Genomic DNA, 21,447 nt, shown 5'->3' on the forward strand with positions numbered 1-21,447 from the left:
AGCACTCAGTAGCCTCAGCTTTTGGCCCATAGGGAACACTTACACACGTGGTGACCTCATTTTACAAAAACCGTGTTTAAAAAGAGCCCCGGCCACTATAGCATGAAGTACTACAGACATAAAAAACCCAGAGTGAACAATCTCCAACAATAGCTTTCAAACATTTTAGAAACATTTAGAAAGTTATCATAGTCCTTTTTACTTATAAATAGGATGATAGCCGAAAACCTTCTGCTCACCTGGAGTACCTTTTACTTAATTTTTTATAATTTCTATAAATAAAATCTACCCAATCACAGCAAATGTCCAGAAATAAAAGTATTCTATTAAATAGTATTAGATTATTAGATTATTCTGAGTCTAAACTTACACAGTTGGGATAAATCCAGTATTACTTCACCTACATTTGTCAGTAAAATTAAAAGCAGTATGATTTTTATGACATTTTAGGTGCATTGATGAATGTACAGTGGTAATTGTTGCTAATAACTGTAATAATGATCAAAAAACTAATTTGAATATGCAGAACCTTTTCTGGCCACTTGGGGGCAAAAGAAACAAGTCTATGATGTATACTAATTGCATCTAAATGTATTGGGATCCTTTTGCAACATTATAGTCTCCAGGTGACGTCCAACATTAGCATTCATTTTGAATACATTCAGGAAAGCGTTTGAATATCTGGTGAATGTAGGTCATGTATTTCTTTTCATTTTAGCTCTGTCTTTGGTCTCTACCAGCTCCTGGTGGAAACAATTACATTTTTAGTTCCCATGTTCATCCACTACCTTCTTTATTATTATTTCTTTAACTTTATATGCCTGCCTCCTGATTCTGAGCAAGTGGAGGACAATGGATTTATTCTAGGGTTTTGTTTTGTTTTGTTTTGTTTTTTTGTTTTTGTTTTTAACTCTGAAGACAAGTTGCCTACTTGGTGTTGTTGAAAATAAAACAAAAGCTGCAGGAAAGGAAGACTAAGAAAATTAACTTAAAGGCGCTAAAAAGCTAGCTCTGTTTTGTTTTTTCTCCCATGCATTAATAGTAAATACTTTATTGGATTGGATTTGCGTGATTGGATTTATGAAAGGATTAAAAAAAGCACTGCCTACTTTTAAAACAGGGGTTTTTTTGTTAGTATACTGCTGGAAAATACACTTTTATTCACTTCTCTTCTGGATGGGTTCACCACAATACTGATTTAATCTATCTTTAATGTTGCTTGAGCTATTCTAAAAAAAATGTCACATTCATTAGTGAGACAGGTCAACATGTGGTTGAAATTATATGTCCTATTTTTTTCTATTGGTGTGGTATTGCTTTGCCATGGTTAAAATTGTAACCTCACTTTACTTTGAGGTGGCTCTCCAACCACATTTGTGGCTCCCCACTGAGGCTGGCTCATTATAGTGAATACGGAACACCTGTGCTGAGGAAAAAGGAAGCTTTCACCCCTTTAACAGTTATCTAGTACAGTATGTTCTTGTTACAGGCAACAAATAGCAAGGTAGCTGTCCAGAGCTACATATTTATCCAGCTTCTCACATTATTTCCCACAATAAGGCCTTTTAGTGAGTTCATTTGTGAATATTTTTCAATAGGGTTTCAGGCTTCTTTGTGAGCTCATAGTTTTGTTTTTTCCAGAGAATATTCGGTGTTCAGAATGATGCATTGCATGTTCCTCGTGCTACTTATCTTAACCATCCATCCATTCTCCGTGTTTCAAGTTCACTCACTAAACTACTGCATAAAAATATCTCTTACAGATTCCCTTTATTAAATCTCATCTCATCACAAAGTTGATATAAAGCGAGGCAGATGACATTGTAAACTTTGATTTCAAGCGAATTGTGCCGCATCTGCTACTGCAAAATTTTAAGATGCCCCATATATTGATATATATTATCATATTTAACCAGTACCTCTCTCTCTTTCTGCATGCTGTTTTCATTTACTTTCAAAAAAGACTCTCAACGTGAAGCTTCATTCACACCAATATCTGCATAATAATGTTGCACTCGCACTGGGCTCTAGCTGTTGACAAGAAAACACTTGCAACTGCCAGATAAGAGCTCGAGTGGTGCCATTGATTAACCAAGGACTTCATTATGCTGGCTGCCATTAACAATGCAACCCCATTGATTCAGCAACTGAAATGGCTGTGTGAGAAATCAGGAAAGATAACACTAAGAGCTGCGGTTTATATTGGATTCACTGCAGGAATCCCAACACTGCTGCAGCCACATGTAAGACAATGGGCCTCTGTGTAATCCACCTTTTGCTCTGAACTGGTACTTAAAATATCTGAGTGTCACAGAACATTGCCTCAGCTATTTTTGTATTAATGCATAACGTCCTGTCTTTTCTTTGAATGCAGGGTAGTGGGGGGGATAATAGGAGGAAATTACCATCTTTCAGCCCTGATGCCACTAATTCTTCATCACTTTCTGTATGTCTTTAAGATAAACACCAGGCAGGCATTTATTTAACTAGAACAACACAACATGTCAGTTAAGAAGACATAAATACACTTTGCTGGGTGGGAATCAATGCGCCTGTATTCTCTGCCCATCATTTCTGGAAAAAAAGGCGCATTGCGTAATAGTGCTTGAAATAGCTGGTGTCAGAAGTAGGCCTGTGTTGCTGTTGCATGGTCTGAGATCTGAGTGGTGGATAAATGCAGGGCAAAGGGTGGATGACGGTAGAGAAACAGCACAGCGCTGTGGACTCAGTCGGTACTTTTGAATATACGAATAATTCCAGACAGCCGATAAAATAGAGCTGACACATTCAGACAGCGGGGACTCAAAGGACAATGAGTCCGCAGATGTAAATAGAAACCAAGAAGTTTGTGTAACTTGGTATGAATAACATAGCTGTTATTAATAATTCATAAGGTAATACTGGTTTCCTTACATCGGTTGCAATCCCCGACTGTTTAAAATGATAAATATTCATCAACGTAATTATAAGAGACTGTAATCGTTCAGATATGTTAACCTGTGTCAAACACATATCCAGCTGTCTGCACAAGGTCAGGTTAGCGTTTGAATATGATTTATGTACGGAGAAAGGACCGCCTCGTGAATTCTGTCTCGTGACGCCCCGCTTTCTAACTCGGCCAATTTTTTTTTTTTTTTTTTTTTTTTTTTTTTTTTTTTGTCTTTTCAAATGCTCGTTTCAAAATATATAAAGGGCATTATTTTCAGCATTAAACCCACTGCTCGAGCCTAAGCCATAGCGCATACCAAGTTCCGCTCAAAGCAAAAGCACCTCACGGGTCCTACACTGCCTTTTGAGGAATCATTTGATAGCCCTATTAACTTTCATGTAACATTGTTTCTTGAAGGCATCCACAGCGAGCGCTTCAGTGTCATTACTCTGAGAAATGTGCTTTCATACTGAACGTCGTTTACAGAAGTCCTGGAAGATACATAGTCTCGTAAAAGCCCTTAAACGCAGAATAATGCCACAAAGTCAGCTTCTGTGGGCAGAATATTTTGCTCAGATCCTGTTTTTTATTTTTCTATTTACAGTTATGTTTCATAGCTGAGTGATTTTGTTTTAAATATTTGAGTTGGACTTTAATATTTTACCTAAATAAGCGGTCGCGAATAACAGAAATGTGCCGAAAAGGCCACTATAAAACATTTTCTTAATCGGATTAGAATACAAATATAGGCGATGTTTCTCGCGGCGTATTTAATTGAAAACATATTTTTTCGGTGTCGCTTCAACGACGGAAACGCCATGTTTTAAACTCTAGAAAAATACGTCCCTTTCAGGACCTTGCCAATCCATTCAAGCCAGCAAGTTTGGAGAGCGTGTTGAGTTTAATCAATTCATAACGTCGAGATGGAGCCGAACTCACTGAAGGTAACGTTTGATATCAACCGTCGATTTGTTTTATTTTCGCATTGCGCTAAACGCCACCTGCTCTAAAGTATCCTCATGTTCCTATCCACAAAACTTTAAACATACAGCATTTGTATGACTACATCTGTGAATATGTTGACCATCTAAAAATAGTTACATGATACTAATTGTTTGCTTAAGACGGAGAGATCCTAATTTGATATTAGCCAACTGTGCGTAATAACGCAGGGACATTAGAAATGTTTTTGTCCGCTTTGTTACAAATTGTTTACGAAAACGAGTTGATAAGCAATGTAAATATTTCCCTGTTTGCCTTTTTTTCCCTCTACAGTGGGTGGGCTCGTCTTGCGGTTTACATGGACCATATATATTCTATAAAGCCTTTAAATTTAACCGGGACGCCAAACCGAGAATCCTGTCTCTCGGAGACTTTTTCTTCGTCAGATGCAAACCGGAGGATCCTATTTGCATAGCGGAGCTTCAGCTGCTCTGGGAAGAAAGAACAAGCAAACAACTTTTATCAAGCTCCAAACTTTATTTTCTACCCGAGGATACTCCCCAGGGACGCACAGTCACTCATGGAGAGGTAGGAATATTAATCGTCTGATGAATAATTGTGAATTTTTTGGTGTTTTTAGTCCATCTCGTTCGGGAGGATTTAATTTAACATCTTTACCGCATTAAGAGTTGGCATTGGGTGTCTCCGGTGACACGGGCATTTATAAACACAGGCACTGTTACTGACATTGATTAATGCGAGCAGTAAAAGGACTGACCTACAGCGGTATTTTCTTTTTCCACTAGTTTTACTTTTAGTCTGTTTGTCTATTGTGGTGTCAACTGCTGAATGTGCACTTGTCCAGCTGCGCTCAATAAGGCTACCGCTGCGCTCTGTGGGGTTAATTGTGTTATAAAGGGGAAAATCCGCAACAATCCTGCGCCTGGGCTCTGTCATTTCATTTCTGGGTAAAGCGTGTCAAGCGCAGACATATGGGCGGAAATTGCGAAACGGTAATGAATGCATGGGATCAAACTGGCTCAGATCGGTCGCTACGATAGTTATTAGATATTTTGTAATGCAGCCTGATGTTGAAAGAAGTAGAGCGAGTCATAAAGCGTGGCAGAGCAAAAAGCTAGCGCTGACACGTTTTAGCTACTCTCCGCGTTTTGCATAATTTTCCATGTGAGCATTTCCATCCTCAACAATGTGATATTGCACTTAAAACCTCTGTGTGTTGAATTACGCTGTTGTTGGCACAGAAAAGCAATAGTTATAATTGGCTGTGGCCATATGTGGCGCTTGTGATCCGGTTACATCGCTGCACTGAATGGCATTAGTCTGATTATTGAGTTTTTCTAACTGGCTGTAAAACAAATGATGTGTTGTTTTTTTCCCCTGATACGACCGCAGCACTTTAATTACTGCTATGTGCTTTTGATCACTTGCGGCTGCATTGAAATCACCCTCTGGTGCTCATATATTGTTTATAGGGAAGGACAAAGCCGTGTTTGTACTTGACTCTTCCGCTGAAGGTTTACTTACATTCTTTCCTCTTGAGTAATAGAGTGCCTATCACATTTCCCTTTCATGAAAAAGGTGGCTATTTATGGGCAGCGCTTTAGACAAACTATCATTCTTGTATGAACTGGTATCATCTCCCGAAATCCCCTCGCGTTAGTCTTTAACACGCTGCAATTATTTAGTAATTACTTCGAGTGCATGCATTGCTGATTCTAAGGCAACGCTTGCGCAACGACTTGTCTTCCCCGCCCCTTTCCCAAAGACTTATTTGCATTGCAAAGTGCTTACATTCCACTCCACTGGACATCATATCTGGAAAATATGATACTTAACTACCAGAAGGTGTGTCCTGGCAGTGCAAATGAAACCTCATATTTGTCATATATATGAAAAAGTGCAGGATAAGATAAGTCACAGCAGAAATAAAAAGCAGTCTCTATGCATAAACAAGGCATTGTAATGATTATAGAAGAGGGTTGATATGTTTAAGTGCAATGTAGGTGCCTCCAGGCTGACCTCAATTAAAGGACTTGTCAAACACTCCACTCTCAGCAAATCGGACTACTTACTGTATATTACAGAGTGGAAATTGCCCTGACAACTTCAAGTCAGTTTATGACCTTCACAGAGCCCATTCAGATTCTCGCTGACTTTGCCCCATAACACTAATCTGCACCGCATGAGTCAGCTAGGAGTGCTTACAGAGGCAAGCCGTAATCCAAAAAACAAACAGGAAGGGCAAGCCAGTCTGACAATAAAGCTATGACATTAAAACTCATCGGCTGCTAAACTCTGCATCTGAGTGATGTATGTGTGAAAAGGTAAACATTAGAGAGAAGTTAATTTTTAGCTGCGCTGAAAAGTGGAATTTATAAACCTCGCATTAGTCATTTTTCTCCAGGACCGGTGGTGTATAAAGACAGATTAATGACTGTGGAGCCACGCTGACTCTAAATCTGTAATTGACTGGCTGAAAATCAGGGGTTCAAATTAGCCCAGTGACTCATGCAGATATGAACTTGATAACTTGCAGTTCTCAGGAAGTGTGTTGTTTTCACAAGGTTTTGGTGTTAAATGAGCACCGGCAACATCATGAGGTAAAGCCACAATTTATAACATTCACTCTCAGATCATGTGAGATTTACTCTTGAATATTTTTACACAACATAAAGCAGAATCAGTGTATGACTTATGACAGTCGATGCTGCTTTGCTCTCTTTCTCCAACAGATCATGCCTTGTATCTTGTAGATAACTATTATCTTAAGCCTGAAGCCAATATCCTCCAAATACCAAAAAGGCATGACTTTGTTTTAAGATATCAGAACAGCCATATATTGAACAATTCCCCAGAATTGGATTACTGATTCACTTGTGTTCTCAGTGCTGTGGTATGATGTAATTTCCTGGTTATTTCTCAGGTATTTGTTTGCTCTCAGCCTCTCCTGCGCTGTATTTGTCATGTTTTGCTGTGCTGTGCAGTGACAAGAGGAACCAACCCGTGACCTACTGTGCTTGTTTTTCTTCTGTCAAAGGGTTGGAGGTCAATTCCTTTTAAACACAGCCAGCTTTGAATCCACTCAACTTTGGCTGGAAACAAAAATAATGATTCATCGAATAAGCGTAACTCTCGGCGCCCGTATTTGCTGAACGGTTGATAAACAGATCCAGGGAAAAATTTATTAACCTATTTATGCTGAGTTAATTATTAAGTCCATATGTAGAGGAAGCTTTATTTTTCATTGGATCACAGCATGACAAACAGTGTTTACCCCCACCAGTTGAGCTTAGCTTGCTCTTTAAACAGGCTTTGTGTAGAGTTGCTCACCCATTATGACAAACCCTCTATTGGGGCCTCTGCTCTATTTGTCTGCCTGCAAACTGCCACCGACGAAGCAGTCACATGTGTTTTAAAACTCACTGAGTGACACATTATTTCTTCTCACTCCAAATGGCCTGCCTCTCTTGCTGGTACTGCTCACCGGCTGTAATACTTTCTGTTTTTGGACTCCCTATTTCAGGAGAGAGCTGTTGTAGATAACAGCTCACCACACACACACACACACACACACACACACACACACACACACACACACAACACCCACTTATTGTATACGCTGCTTCAGGCGGTTAATTGCTTATTCTTATCTTATACTATATATCCCACATTAGTGCAAATACAGCAAGGTTCTCTTAATGGGAAGTCACAACCGCAGAGAATATTTCTAGATCATGTTATATTAATGTGCTATTATCATCACCTCTGATTTCATCTGACCTCTCTTCTCCTCTATTCTGTCCCTCTAGCTGACAAGGCTTTGGCTCACACACACATACATACACACACATAGACACAGAGACACACATACACATACACAGACACACTGACAGGCTGGGGACTGCAGCAGTAGGCCAGTATTGATTGCTGTGGAAAACACTTTGGCATGCATCCAGAGCCATTTCTTCAGTACATGGCAGTAGTCCATGCATGTGTTTCAGTGCTTGGAAAGCCAGCTTGTAGGGAAATTAGATTGTATTCATTTGCTGCTTCTTTGATTTTTCCTAAGGGAAAAACCCTGAATGGGTAATTCAAGCATCTGGGATGCTAGTTGAGTTAAGTGTAAGTGGCTTAGATATGCGACCAGCATTTTGATGGATAAGGTCGTTCTGCTGAATGACTCGAGTGTAAATGTGATATGGCACATTTTTACAGTGATCCTTTGAGTGCGTCCATACTGCTCTGTTGCCTTGACCAGTGTGTGCATTATAGCAAATCTCCCCATTCACACAACAATGGCAGGAATTTAGAGGTGGGGTGGGGGGTTGGAGTGGGGATGTGTTTAGTGTGCATGTGTGGCGTGCACGCATATATGCCTCCTCCTGCCGCAGAACAAGTCATTAACTCTGAACACTGCCCTCCAGTGAATTCCTCACCATTGCTGAAATAGCATGTAAATTATTACCAGCTTTTTAGGATAGTGTAATTTAAAACCTTTAAAATGTAATACACTGGACTTCAAAGGCTATAAAAAACCCCTGCAAACATTCTGATTCTGATTCTTTTCACCAAATGTCTTTGCAGGCTAAAGTAATGATATGTTACAGCGGAGCCTGTTTGTCAACACACAGAAGACTTTTGGTGCTCTTTAGTTCAGTTTTTTCCACTTTGTCATTGACTAACCACTTGAACAGGCAAATATTTGCCTTGATGCATGACTCCAGCGCCCCCAGCTATAGTGGATCGTTATTATAACCTTTGAGGAGAATGCAGCCACAGATGGGAAGCTCTTGCTTAAATCCTCCAGCCAATATTTTTAATTCTTAACTGCGCTCTCTTAGATGGAGCATGTGGAATCAACATGCATTCAGTCTCTCTGTATTTCTTTCTTTTTTTTTTTTTTTTTGCGTGCACATTTGCTAAAATACAAGGATACAAAGCTGCAGCGATTCAAGGGAGCTGACACAGCTTTTTTGTGGTGTCACCTTGCATGATGGATGCCTCACCCACTTTCAGTAAGGCTTTGAAAACTCCTCTTATCTTGCTATTTCTCTCTTTCGTTATAACTGCAAAAGAATGCAAAGTTCATAAATCACCCTTGCCGATGTAAGTGAAGTTGCTTAATGGAATCAGTGAATAAAAGATGAGTTCAGCACCCTGCCGATATTACAGCAACATTTATGCATGTGAATAAACTGCTTCAATTAAGTGGTAGTACATAATGTACAGTCACCTTTTAAATGCAATGCTTTGAACTCTTTGTAGTCTTTAGGCAGTCTCAAAAAGAAAATATTCTAATTCAATTGTTCCAGGCTTACTCCCTTGAGTTCCTCTTTAATTCCCAGATAAGTTTGTTTTGGGACACTGAAGCCAAGGTCAGTCATGGGGAGGGGAGATAGATAATGAACTCATATTGTGTTTCCTAGCCTCTCTCTCTTTCTTTCTACTTCTTTCTCTCAATTTTTCCACCTCTCTCTTTCTCCCTCTCTGTCTCTTCATTGTCCATGTCACCATGTCCATTACTCAATTACTAATCTCCTTTGGCCTTAGGAATTCCAGTGCTGACCTCTCCGAGGCAGCAGGCTGAAACCTTCCCAGCATGACAGGAGCACTGTGTGTATGTGTACGTGTGTGCCCATAGTATAGAAAGATACCCACCAACTGGGAGCATGCACCCCTTGACTCTCAAGCTGAAAGTCCCGTCTGAGCGATGAGACGCTCCGCCGCAGAACGCTGACAGTCAGGAATGTCTGCCTTAATGCTCGCGCACAGTGGCGTGGATTTCTCACAGGGAATTGTTTGGAGTGATATGGAATATTTCAGGGTACATTGTTTGTAATTGGATCACCAAATATAGGATTGGGAATGTCCCTTATGTGCTGTTTTGCCACCAGTACACTATTGCACCATATAAATTGAATGATATGGATTTTAGCGAGTTTAATTTCAATGAGATTGCTGGAGTCATGGGTTTCTGGAACAGAGTTATCTACAGTTTCGCAGCAGCAGGCTGTTTTTTCTACTTTCAGTCCATTATGTGCAGTCATAGCAATAAATTCACTCAGTAATGTTTTTGGAGATATCATGCTGCTGCAGTAATAACATAAATTATTGATAGAAGTATGGAGCCACGCTGTAACACTGAGCTGTTAATGTGTTATCTTGCATTTTAACTCAACCGTAAAAGGAGCAGTTTGTGTTTATATGGGCTTATTGATGTACCCACAGTAAAATTATGCCAACACATGAAGATATTTAGTGTTGTGTATAAATGCTTCTAATGCATCTGTGTCGGAAGTGTCAATGAAATGACACCAGGCTATTTGGTGTGTTGCTGATGTGGAGTGTCACCTCGTGGCTGCAGGCTTGTAGTCCTCTGACCTATATTATCAAGTGGCCTGCTGGCTGTGTCTGCCGCTTTGCTAAACTATCAACTGCCTAACTCGAAATGACAGCACAGTGTGGATGGGCGGCATTTACAGAGGAGCAGGGCCCCAAGACGCCCCAAATCAGAGGAGTGAGAAGAAGACCCCTGCAACGCTGCTACAGCGATTAATCTTAGTAAAATTAGTCAATTAATAGGGCTGACAGAATATTAGTCAACAGCAGTTTAGCAAGTAGGTTAGCAGTTATTGTAGTCATCATTTCCCCTATTATTACGCATTATTTTCTTAATCAATTTTACTGACTGATACTGGAAATTTGTGGTTTCTTTGAACAATCACATTATTGAGAAGCCTTTGGTATAGCATGCAGGGGTTCTTCAGATGATCCCAATTTTGCTTTTTATGATCTATCATTATACATAAACAATAACAAGTGGATGGTACAGGTCCTGGCCTGGATATCTACCGGTTATAGCCCCCCAACAAACTGACCATTGTCCTCATGTCTGATGATATTCAATCAGACTAGCTGAGGGGTTCTTCTGTTGCTAGATCAGTGCCTTTAAATTTCTCGTTTGACCCAGTAGTGTGAAAACTATTCAGGTTTCTGTTGCTGTGGTATAAGAAGCTCAGAATATACTCAGAACTGAGAGATCATAGCTTCTAGGAGTTTAATATTTATTCAAAAATATCAACAATGTTCAGTTTAATTTGATATCAAATATTGAGTGGGTCTAGGTTTAAATATCTTCTCTTGCAATGCCACTTTGACTCCAGGCTAAAAGTCATGAAGGAAATAGTCATTTGTTGTAGCTGCAGTTCAGTGTTTTTCTCAGTGTAAGGGCAAAAGAGGTTGGTGCAATGCTGCTGTTTTGATCATTTCTCAACAACTGACTGACTTGGCTGGTTTTCAGAAGCCTTTTTACGGAAACACAGCACATTACTAAACTCTTTACCTAAACATTTCTCAACCAAATATCATGACTTATGCAAACCACAAGCCAAAATTCATCTTCCTGCTGCAGCTCACAGACTCGCTGCTGTAAAGTTGTCCAGCCAAAGTACAGAAGGGAAAGGAAAGGCATTATATGGCAAAGTAATGGATGTAGCCTGTTTTCAGGGCTGCAGCTCTGTTCATAGACTGATTATATTCTGGACTGTGTTGACAGCTCCTGAATTGCGCTCACCTGTTGTGTTTTGCTCTCAAGCCGAACAAGTCCCCAAACAGCATCTGTTGACAGTCACACAAGGCACCATGTCATTCACCTGATTAATATAGAGGGAATGGCTGTGTGTTTTTAAGGTTTGATATAGCTGCGTGTATGCTCCGGTGTGCTATTGGGAGACTTGAATTACTGCCGTTTGACTGTTTGAGCATTCAGTGCATTATTTTAGCTGTAAATGGGTTCAAGTGCAATATTTCATGATGTTGTTTCTCAATATGCTGTCAAGAGATTGCATCAAAGTATAGTAGGTAATTCTGTAGAAATACACTACAATGTGGTTTTTGGCTGCAGGCTGAATGCTATTTACTGTTGCTCTACATTATTCAAATGGCCGGCTTTTCTGAAGGCAGAAACAGCAGTCAGTTTTTCATTGCATGGAAAGCCGGTTACAACCACCCGCCACCACTTGACAGCTGAAGACAGCTCATTATAAGAAGACCGAAAACCCATGTTTGATGTTTCTACTTAGTGAGGGAGGCACAGCTATATCAAGCTATCCCTCGCAGGCTTTTCCTTTATAAGGAAATACTGTCTCCAACTGGTTGGGATTTGATATGCCTTTAGTTGCAATGATGTGAGAACTGAATATGGGTAATTGTATAGACAGAGCACTCAGGGAGAATCTGAAACACACAAAAGCCATATGCATGTTTCTGGAATTTGGTGACAAACTCAAAACAAATACAGCATTAAATGGCTAAAAAAAAAACAGCTTATCTTAACATTTTAAGATTCACAAAGAAAGGATTTGTTCTAAAGTGTAGCTTTATTTTGTCCACACCCTCTGCCAACACACATTGATATGACATAAATGGCTGTTATTTTAATGTCGACAGCTCTTTGAGGGGAAATAAGTACAGGCAGACAGATGCCTGGTAAATTGGAGATAACCAAGGTAAACATCAGAGACCTACTCAGTGTGTCTGCATTTCTGCCCGTACACATCTGTCCTCCAGATTTCCCTGTTTCTGTAATAGCCATCTTACAGCACAGCACTCCATTCTGTTGGTAACAAGCACTTCAGCCATTAGCCCTTCAAATGGAAACACATTTAAGCATGTCTGCTTCCTTCCCTCTCCTCTGGACTTGTAGTTCTTTTGAGCATGAGAGTTATTAAAAGGAGCTGAATCCACCGTAGGAAAAAAATAGGTTGAAGCACACACAGACGGGAGAACAAATCTTATTAAGCAAGCCAACTGAGCAGACTGAAGTATGTACACAAAACGTTGCCTCTGTGTCAACCATGCGCATCACTGCTATAAATTTACATTTTATAGTTTCCTGACAGTGCCACATTAGTTTTACTGTGCACTGAAGTAACCTGTGGCTACAGCGTTTTCCTCTTCATTCATTACATTCCCGGTATAACAAATTACATTTCAACTGCTCTTCTTCACGTTGAAGGTGTAATCATAGCCACTGAGTGCGTCTTGTCATTTTAGAGCATAAAATCTTAACATTCACAGTGATTATCAGGAGCCTGACTTCCTAAACGCTAATCAAAGAGTCAAAAACACCTATGTCCTCAATGACATTGATTTAGTTGCTGGCATAAATTCAATTCAGCAATCATCCACATCATCCATATTCATGGTTCGGTAATTTACTTACATTAAGGTACATCCAAAGCCATAATGTTACTTTATGCACATACAAATTGAGATTATACACAGGCCGTTTAGCTGTTGTGTCCTGTTTATTCTATAAACTCTCATTTCGACTCTGATCTTTGGTCTAATTTTAATCCTCTCTTTTTTTACCCAAACTTTAACCCTGATTATGCTCAGCTTAGTTTGAGCAGTGGACCTAATGTGGTGCAATACTTTACTTAAGACGCTACTTGTACGTTAGTATATTTCAGAGCAACACTTTCACTTTTATGAGAGTTTTTCTTTTTTAGAAAAGTATAAGTTTGAACCTGTATGTGTTTCCTGTACTGTATTTTGTAATTATTTGTGTTTGTTTTAGGTTTTCTAATCTCATAAACCCAAGTTGTGTAATTATTTACACACCACAGTTGGTTATTGTTGGTCTCGGTTATTAAAAATAGCACATCTGCATACTTGGAGATGTGCTGTTTTGAAATGTTTATGTGTCTATGCAACAAAACCATTTCAGAGCCATAAAATTGTGGTGGAACTAGATGATCCATTTCCGTGGCACAGCTGCGTTTATGTAACTCGCTACGTGATTCTGCTCCTGCCTCTTTTCAGCACGAAGTAATTGCGCTGTCTGAGAAGGTGATCGTGCGACTGGAGGACCTGGTGAAGTGGACGGTACCAGACTTCTCAGGATGGGACAACAGTCTCAAGGCCGAGCCGTTGAAACCCTCGGTGCTCCGGGAGCTGGGGACCAATGGGAGGAGGGAGGCCCTCCACCGCTACAGGGAGAGCACCCTTACCAGTGGACTCAACTTCAAGGATGTCCAGAGGGAGAGGGCACAGCTAGGTGAGCTCCGGCGGAGACCTCAATTTCTTTTTAGCCTTTTATGAGGTTATTTTTATTATTTTCCTTCATTCCAAAAGGTTACTGTCGTCTTTCCATTTTCTCTGGGCTGCTGTGTTGAATGTTTATGTATTTGTGTCCCATGTTCACCATTTATCATCATATGTTTATTGTCCTTTGGTTGGTTTAACAAGTGTTGTCTTGACTGGAGTTTTTCATCAGTGCGTAGTTGGAATTACTCGCGCTATAATGAGCTAAGAATCACACTAATACAAGCAGGCTAGAGGTAATGGCAGTGTGTTTGCCAACATATTATCATCTTACAGTGTTACAGCTCTGTTTTCTGAGTGTGACAACAACAAAGACTGCACTGCAAAAATCACATCATTCTGCTGGCAATGTCATAAATAATTGAGTTACATCAAACTGCAATATAAGGCACCTCTGATACTGTCTTATCCATCAGTTCAGATCATAATTGGCTGTGTAGCTCAGCAGCCTTAAGGATCATTGCTGTGTGTATCTGAATGGCTGTCTGGTGTATTCATCATGTACACTGTGCCATTAAGTGTCAGTGAATGCTTGTTTCTTGAAGCAGGCTCTTGGGTTCTCACTACAGCCTTACCCATGAATCAACCCCAACGTAAAGCTGGATGTCTCTGGAGATGACTCATCTGATTCAGATAGGAAACTCTGGCATTTGAGCCTAATAATCAGAAAGAACATTATGTTCCCTTTGAAGCCTTTTCCTACTTATTTGTCTTTCCCTCACTTGGCTGTGATGCAATGCCAAATGCTGCTTATAATGGTTTGACATAGAATAGCAAACATGCTTGAAATGCCATCAATTACAGTATTTCTTGTCAGATCACGAGTGCCTTTCCTTGCGATTTAAGCAAGCCAGAATTTTTTAGCTTCCTGATCCTCTAATAATTAATTTTTAATAACCATCTTATTCCTAAAGCCAACATGGAAGTAAAACTGCTACAGGCTTTAAAAATACTTTTTTTTCTTCTGTAGAAAATAGTGATTTATTGATGACTCTTGTAGTGTTTTCTGCTCAGGATCTTCCAGGAAGAGAGGCTGTTGTGTTTCTGTGTGATGCTGTAATGCCCTTGATTACTCGACATTGCTTGAATCTCATACGCAAAAAGGACAAGGCGATCAATAATGAATGCTTTGTTGTTATTCCAGTAATCAATATAGCGTGAATGTGCCTGCAGGCGCGTGTGTGTGTCTATGATTGCTCGCTTTCATAAATAGATGTGTCAGCTTGCTTCTGAAATGGTATTATGCTCCTTATTTGGATTTTCTGTAAACGTGTGGTATAGTCTAGAATTTATAGATTTAACCGTTGTTGGTGTAATAACCTGATGATAACGCTGTTGCTACTGAGAGCCTGTCTCTGTGTGTGCGTGAATGCATGTGTGTGTGCATGTGTTGCTAATGAGCAGCGCTGCCGTTAATGACTCCATCAGGCTGTTTCTAAATGCACTTGTCACTCCGATGGGACACTCCGCCAGAGAATCTGCCCAGTCAGCAGAACGGGCTCAGGCTCTGGCAGGGCACCAGAGACACACATACACACTCCGACACACATACACACATAGATGCACACGCATGACACACACTGACAATCAGTGGTGTGCACTCACTTATCCATTTGTTTGTTTGTTCACTATATCTTTGGCGTGTGTCAGTTGTTGACAGTCTAACAATATGAGAGAGGCAGAGAGTTTGGGAGAGAAATATGAAATATGCCACTGCAATGCTGCTGACTACCAAAATGAAATATTCATACCACAGCAGCAGCAGATCAGATATAAAAGTAGCCTTAAAGCATCCTGTAGCTGAATGCTTGTAATTCTGTGTAATACGTTCGCTCATTGACTAAACTAATGCTTTTATGATACAACTCTACACGCTTCTTCTTCTCTTTTTTTTTTTTTTGATTTTTTTAGCCTGAAGTGGCAGCCTTCTTTATAACTTGAGTGATGCATTTGCTGATTGTTATTCTCAGGGTGATGTGTAACTATGTCAGAAGAATTGGATTGTTCCTCATAACAGGATACTGCAGCAATACCACAAGCTGCACAGAAAAGCATTGTGAGCTAAAGAGCAATAAAGTGTGCCATTGTTATCGAGGGAAACTTCTTTTTTTTTTTTTTTCCAAGTGTGCATCCTAACTTTTCCTGGCATGCTGCCAGCGTGAATAAAGTGCACTGCTGTGCATTTGTGTCTCACAGGCAACATGTGAAAAATAAAAGACAAATGTGTTTCAAGCAGCAGGAAGACATTTTTTTGTTTTCATCTGTATTACATCGGGTTTTGTGGTTTGGTGAGCGAACAAAGCTCTACTGTATTCTCTCCTCAGAAATGCGTAAAAAGTGTAACAAAAGATGCCCACATTAAGTAAAGTAATTAATTAGAAGCAAGTGACCTTTACTGCAGTATTGCACCGTTGGCAGCTCTGCTAAACCTTCAAGGCAGAGAAATTATTGGTATCATAATTCAAATTCCAGCAAGTGTTTCACAAAGTGCCATATCTGAAATAACAGGGTGTCTTTCTTCGGTCTTTTAACAATGTCATCTGTTGAAAGTTAAGTTTTGACATGTATGCCTAGTCACTTTCTTAGCCAAGAAGGTCAAAATTAGGTAATATCTTTATGCTATATTTAAAGCTGCTGCAGCTTCTTAGCTCAGCGCCAAAACTGGAAAAAAGAGAAACATCTATTCTGGCTCTGACACTGTGTCTCTACTCAAATACTTCCATTACTACACTTCCATGTAGCACACAATGTACACTTTGTACCTCATTGCATAATAGGTGATTTTTGACTGTGTCAGAGTGAACGTATTGGTAAGCTGATAGTTGCAGCATTTGAATGTTAGCTCCAAATGTTCTAAATGTTTACAGCTTAGCAAGCCAATGAACACTCATACATTATTCTATAGTGTGGACATTGGGGTAACACAGAAAAAACCCCGAAATAATAGAGTTCACAGTGTTTTTTAAATCATCTTCTGCAGCATTCTTGCAGATATAACAACTCTATGATACCCCCTGGTGCAGATATCTTTTACATACTTGAGCAAACACACTCAATCTCACGTTCCCTCTCTCATGGACAAACTACTCAATAAGACACTTGCTGAAAAACAAATTGTTGCGTAGTCGAAGTCAACATGTTCATGGGAATTTTCCACAAATGACAGAGAGCAAGGTCAGGAAATACAAATAATATATTTCCCAGCTTGCCACCACCACTTTAAGAAAAGGCACCTATTTTAGGAGTCTAAAATGATTGTGTAGATCTTTGCAGCTAAAATTAAATACATGGGAAAAACGTGTATTTTATAAACAAAGCTGGGCATTGCTTCACAAGATGGACCTATGCTTAAATAATGCTGTACGGTGGAACCTTTACAATCTGTCCAGTTTTGGCTAAGCACCATGTATATCTGGATGTCTATTTGATAGTCGTATCAGCAGTGCTCCTCCTACCTTCTTGGACCTGCTGCACTGCATTGACCTCACCATTGAAAGTCTTTGTACGTAGCCAAAGTGGTTACCCACCGAGGGTAAGAAGCATGTAACGTCAGTCAACTTTATGACCATCGTAAGTCCACCATCAGTGTACTAGTGCACTCACACCGAGTTATCAGTGTGAACCCGCTTGAACTCAAAATAGCAAAGGGAAATACAGAAGTACTTGATTTGAGGCAATCTGCAGTTCTTTTTTAAGAACTGTGTGGGGTTTTTTCTGAAGAATCTCCAGCCCTGAAAAATTGTTGTGTTGAACTGTGTTTGTCTCACTCAAAGTCCTAACTAACGATAAAGAGATAGCAAGTCTGCATGGGTGATGTAATGTATTTCGCAGTACTTATGTAATCTGTGGTGTAATTCACTTAATCAGGTAATGTAAACTGTCCACTCAGTTTATCTTGTATTGGAGTGGGTATTAGAGCTTCTTTTTACAGTTCAATCCACCAGGGATGGCTTGCCAGGGAAGTTTACATTCTGCCCCTCTATCTCTCCCTAGAGGACTGGCCTCATTTTTTTTTTTCATTGCTGCCTGCCGAAATTGGTTTCTGGTCGTATACTACGAGGCCGAGTGTTTGAGAGCTGTATCTGCTGATACAGTTTGTAGGCTTGTGCTGGGAGACACAGAGTGCTGTAGAAGAAAAATAATAAAGGATTGGAGAAAAAAAAAAAGACAGAATGGCTCATGCTCACAAAATAGCTCAATAGGTTTTCTGTCTTGTCTTTCTTTAATTCAAGCCTTTGGTGTGGATGCCACTGAACAGATTGTGAGCTGAGATGATGTGGAGGATTATACAAGGTCATAGCTTGCGACTCCTGCGTTCAAAGAACATAGATGGTGTTCATGACTCCTGCCCTCACCGATAGTATGATCTGTAGGCAGTTCATCCCTCAGCAATTGGAGGGATCAGGGCTCTCCAAGAAAACACTGAGACTAAAGGAACCATGCTGGCAGAAAAAAATAGAGTGAATTGCAGGGATGGTGAATTCGCCCATCTCCTTGACTTTTTTTAAATACTGTTTCTATGCTCTAACACCTTTGAAGATTCAACCATACAAAAATGAAAATTATATGACTCCATCTATTTTTTAATAAAGAAATACTACATACTGTGTGTAGTGCTGCTCAAAGCTGTAATTTTGATGTTTAACCAACAAATGATGGATTGGATCTGGCAGAACATTTTCATGCAATATTCAGTTAGTAATGGAAATGAAGGCCACTTATTGGAATTCAAGGAAATTCATGTTCATTATGCAACTTTTTGTTGTATGAAAAGCCACAAATAGAGTTCTTTGAATAATGTTTCTATCCAATAAGTGTGTCAATGTCCAAATTTCACATAACAGATTCGAATGAAAATGCACGTTATCGCGAGCTCTATGCTTAAAGTGATAATCATAACTGACCTTCGTTATAATGTATGCAGTTTCAAGTTAAATACATTTGGAGGGTGCTTTTGTCTAAAAGGAACTTACATATTTTCCACATCTATGCACGAGTGGAGTTTCTTGCCCAAGGGCAGCTTGGGAATTAGAGAAGCTAAGAATCAAACACGTAACTCTCGGATAAACACCTAACCTTCACTACAAAATAGAATTTAAAAAATTATGTATGGTTCTATCATTTCCATACAGGATAAGCTACTTTGCATGAATACTGGTCTTGGAACTTGTTATACAAAAAGTCAACACACCAGTTTATGCAAACAGGAAATGACACTCGTACCTTCACATGTCAGTCAGAATGCAACTTCAGAACTGACACTTCAACTTCAGTAACTGACAGTTACTGCTGATGTGATTTTTAAGTGTGTATGAAGCTATTTTAAGTAAATGTTAACAGCATGAAAATTTGGACAAATTTCCCATGTCATGTCCAAACATTTTTCCCTTTCTGTGTCGTCTTGACGCACAGAATGACTTAAGGTGCCCTCTTTGCATTGATGTCGCTGAGTTGTATTGGGCTGCAGCAGATCGACAGTAACACAAAGAGGAAATTTCACACTAAGGAGGACACCGGCACACTTTTAAGTCTAAATGCTGACATGTGGTTGAGCGTATTTAACGATGTCGCTTTTGTCACTTACACTGATTGATCTCGAAGGCGTAATAGGCCCGTGACACGCGTACCTGGATTTTTTTTTCCAAGAATCTTTACAGCCTCGCTCACTCGGGGGATATAGCCGCTGTATTTCCCTCCGATACAACATCTGATCTGTATGCCAGGCTTGGCACATATACCCGAGTTGATATCCTGACAATATTTCAGTCGGAACATTTCAATTTGATGTAGAGGGTAGATTCTGTCCCCTTTCAGAGAAGAGACTGTTCACAGAGTCACAGAATGTTTATGCGGGTAGGAACTTGTGATAAGGAAACAGACAGATGCGGTCTTCTCATGGTTGATTTGTCTTGGTGACAATACAGAACAATATTTGGGACACTGAGTCACTATCACACGTGAAAGCATTTTATGTTTCGACTGCAACGTGGGAAGGAGTAAGCAGTTTCTTGAAAAAGATAAAGACAACTGAGTTGTGGTGTTACAAGAGTAATGGTATGTTGTGACTCAGGCAAAGAATGCCATGCTTTCGTAAGACACACTGCCACTGTACTCCTCCGTTCAGAGTATGTGGCAGATTGTATCGTTTGCACTTGTTTGCTTTCCGCCCCTCAGACATATTTGCTTCCCCTTCTGCTTTTTTTTCTCTGCAGAACTAATTCTAGAAACTGTCCAAAATCTCTTTTGAAGTAATTTAATGGAGTGTTTGTATTGATTATGTGCCTTTCTCACCCCCTCCTGTTTTCTTCTCTCCTCCTTTGCTATGTTTTTTTTTTTCTTTTGGGGGGTTTATGGCAGTATCTTCTTCATTATGCCCAGACCTGTAGGAGAGAGAATCACAAGCTGTTTTTCCTCACTGATGTGCTCATATCATTAATTCCCTTCTGACTGTGGCCTGGCCGGAAGCCAGAGAATTCTAAATCTGTAAGCAGTAAATTGTGTGCTGGGGTGGAAAAATCTATTAGATGTTTGAGCATGCCTCGAATTTGAATGGGAGAAAGAGAGAGAAAGAGACCACCCAACAGTCGAGCCATATCCTGTTATGGCTCACGCCGTAATCAAATTCAGCTTCTTTAGATAGCTATATTCATCAATAATTTGTGTTATTTTATTTCTGGATTGTCACATAATGTGTTTTTTTGGCTTATGCAATGAAGGGGGCTGAAGGCTGGTGCATGGTTAAACAATGAGAATGGCCTCAGAGGAAATGAAGAGCTCCGTCTCTCCATTAGGGAGGTCTGAAACAACAGTTGTGTCTCTCTTCTCTCCATTAGTCAGGTCTGGAACAACAGAGATGCTATTGATGTGACCTCTGCCAGGCATCTTAAATAGACAGAAACAGAGTGAGGTGCTTTCATAATGTGCTAGCAGCTCTGCCTCCAAGACAAATTCCCTGATAGATTCATTATTAAATTATTCTTTTTAATGATTCGCTGTTATGAAAGCTCTAAAATCACATGGATAATGAGGCTTTATCTGAGGCTGTGTGTTGACTGAGAAACATTTGCTTTCTTTTCTTAAGCAAATCGCCTGCCTGTTCCAGTTACTCTGACTCATACTTAAGCGTTACCCAACCAGCAGACTTTTTAGAGAGATTTCTGTATTAGTCTATGTCAAAACATGATGTGTAATATGATGCCTATTTAAAGGATTACGGCAGCATTAATATTTCAGTGCAGAGGATTTGTGTACATCTCCCCCGATATGTTTCTTTCTGCATGACAGCCTCACATTCTGCCTTCAGATAGATAGATATGGATGTTTTTTTGTGCTGCTCAGTAGGCTTTCTAGACATCACAGATTGTACAATTAATAACCCTGAATTTTTTATGAGCATGCCAGTCCATCTGCTTTATGAATGCATGTCCTCCTCTGGACGCCCTGTTGTG

General features: G+C 39.9%; 1 protein-coding gene across 2 annotated transcripts in view; it reads left to right on the top strand.

Moving 5' to 3' along the window:
* The first annotated feature begins 3,757 nt into the window (after nt 1–3,757).
* The window catches only part of arid5b (AT-rich interaction domain 5B), a 77,092-nt gene continuing 59,402 nt past the window's right edge, over nt 3,758–21,447 (top strand). Inside the window, exons 1-3 of one of the 2 annotated variants that reach the window (XM_084948045.1) lie at nt 3,758–3,873; nt 4,205–4,459; nt 13,718–13,952. In XM_084948045.1, the coding sequence (XP_084804171.1) occupies nt 3,853–3,873; nt 4,205–4,459; nt 13,718–13,952 (511 nt within the window). In that variant the 5' untranslated portion in view covers nt 3,758–3,852. Of the gene's footprint in view, nt 3,874–4,204; nt 4,460–13,717; nt 13,953–21,447 lie in introns of those variants that run through there. The other variant, XM_084948046.1, reaches the window with a different exon arrangement.

Source organism: Perissodus microlepis, chromosome 13, assembly GCF_051167445.1.
Source record: "Perissodus microlepis isolate ML-2025 ecotype Zambia chromosome 13, ASM5116744v1, whole genome shotgun sequence".
NCBI lineage: Eukaryota > Metazoa > Chordata > Actinopteri > Cichliformes > Cichlidae > Perissodus > Perissodus microlepis.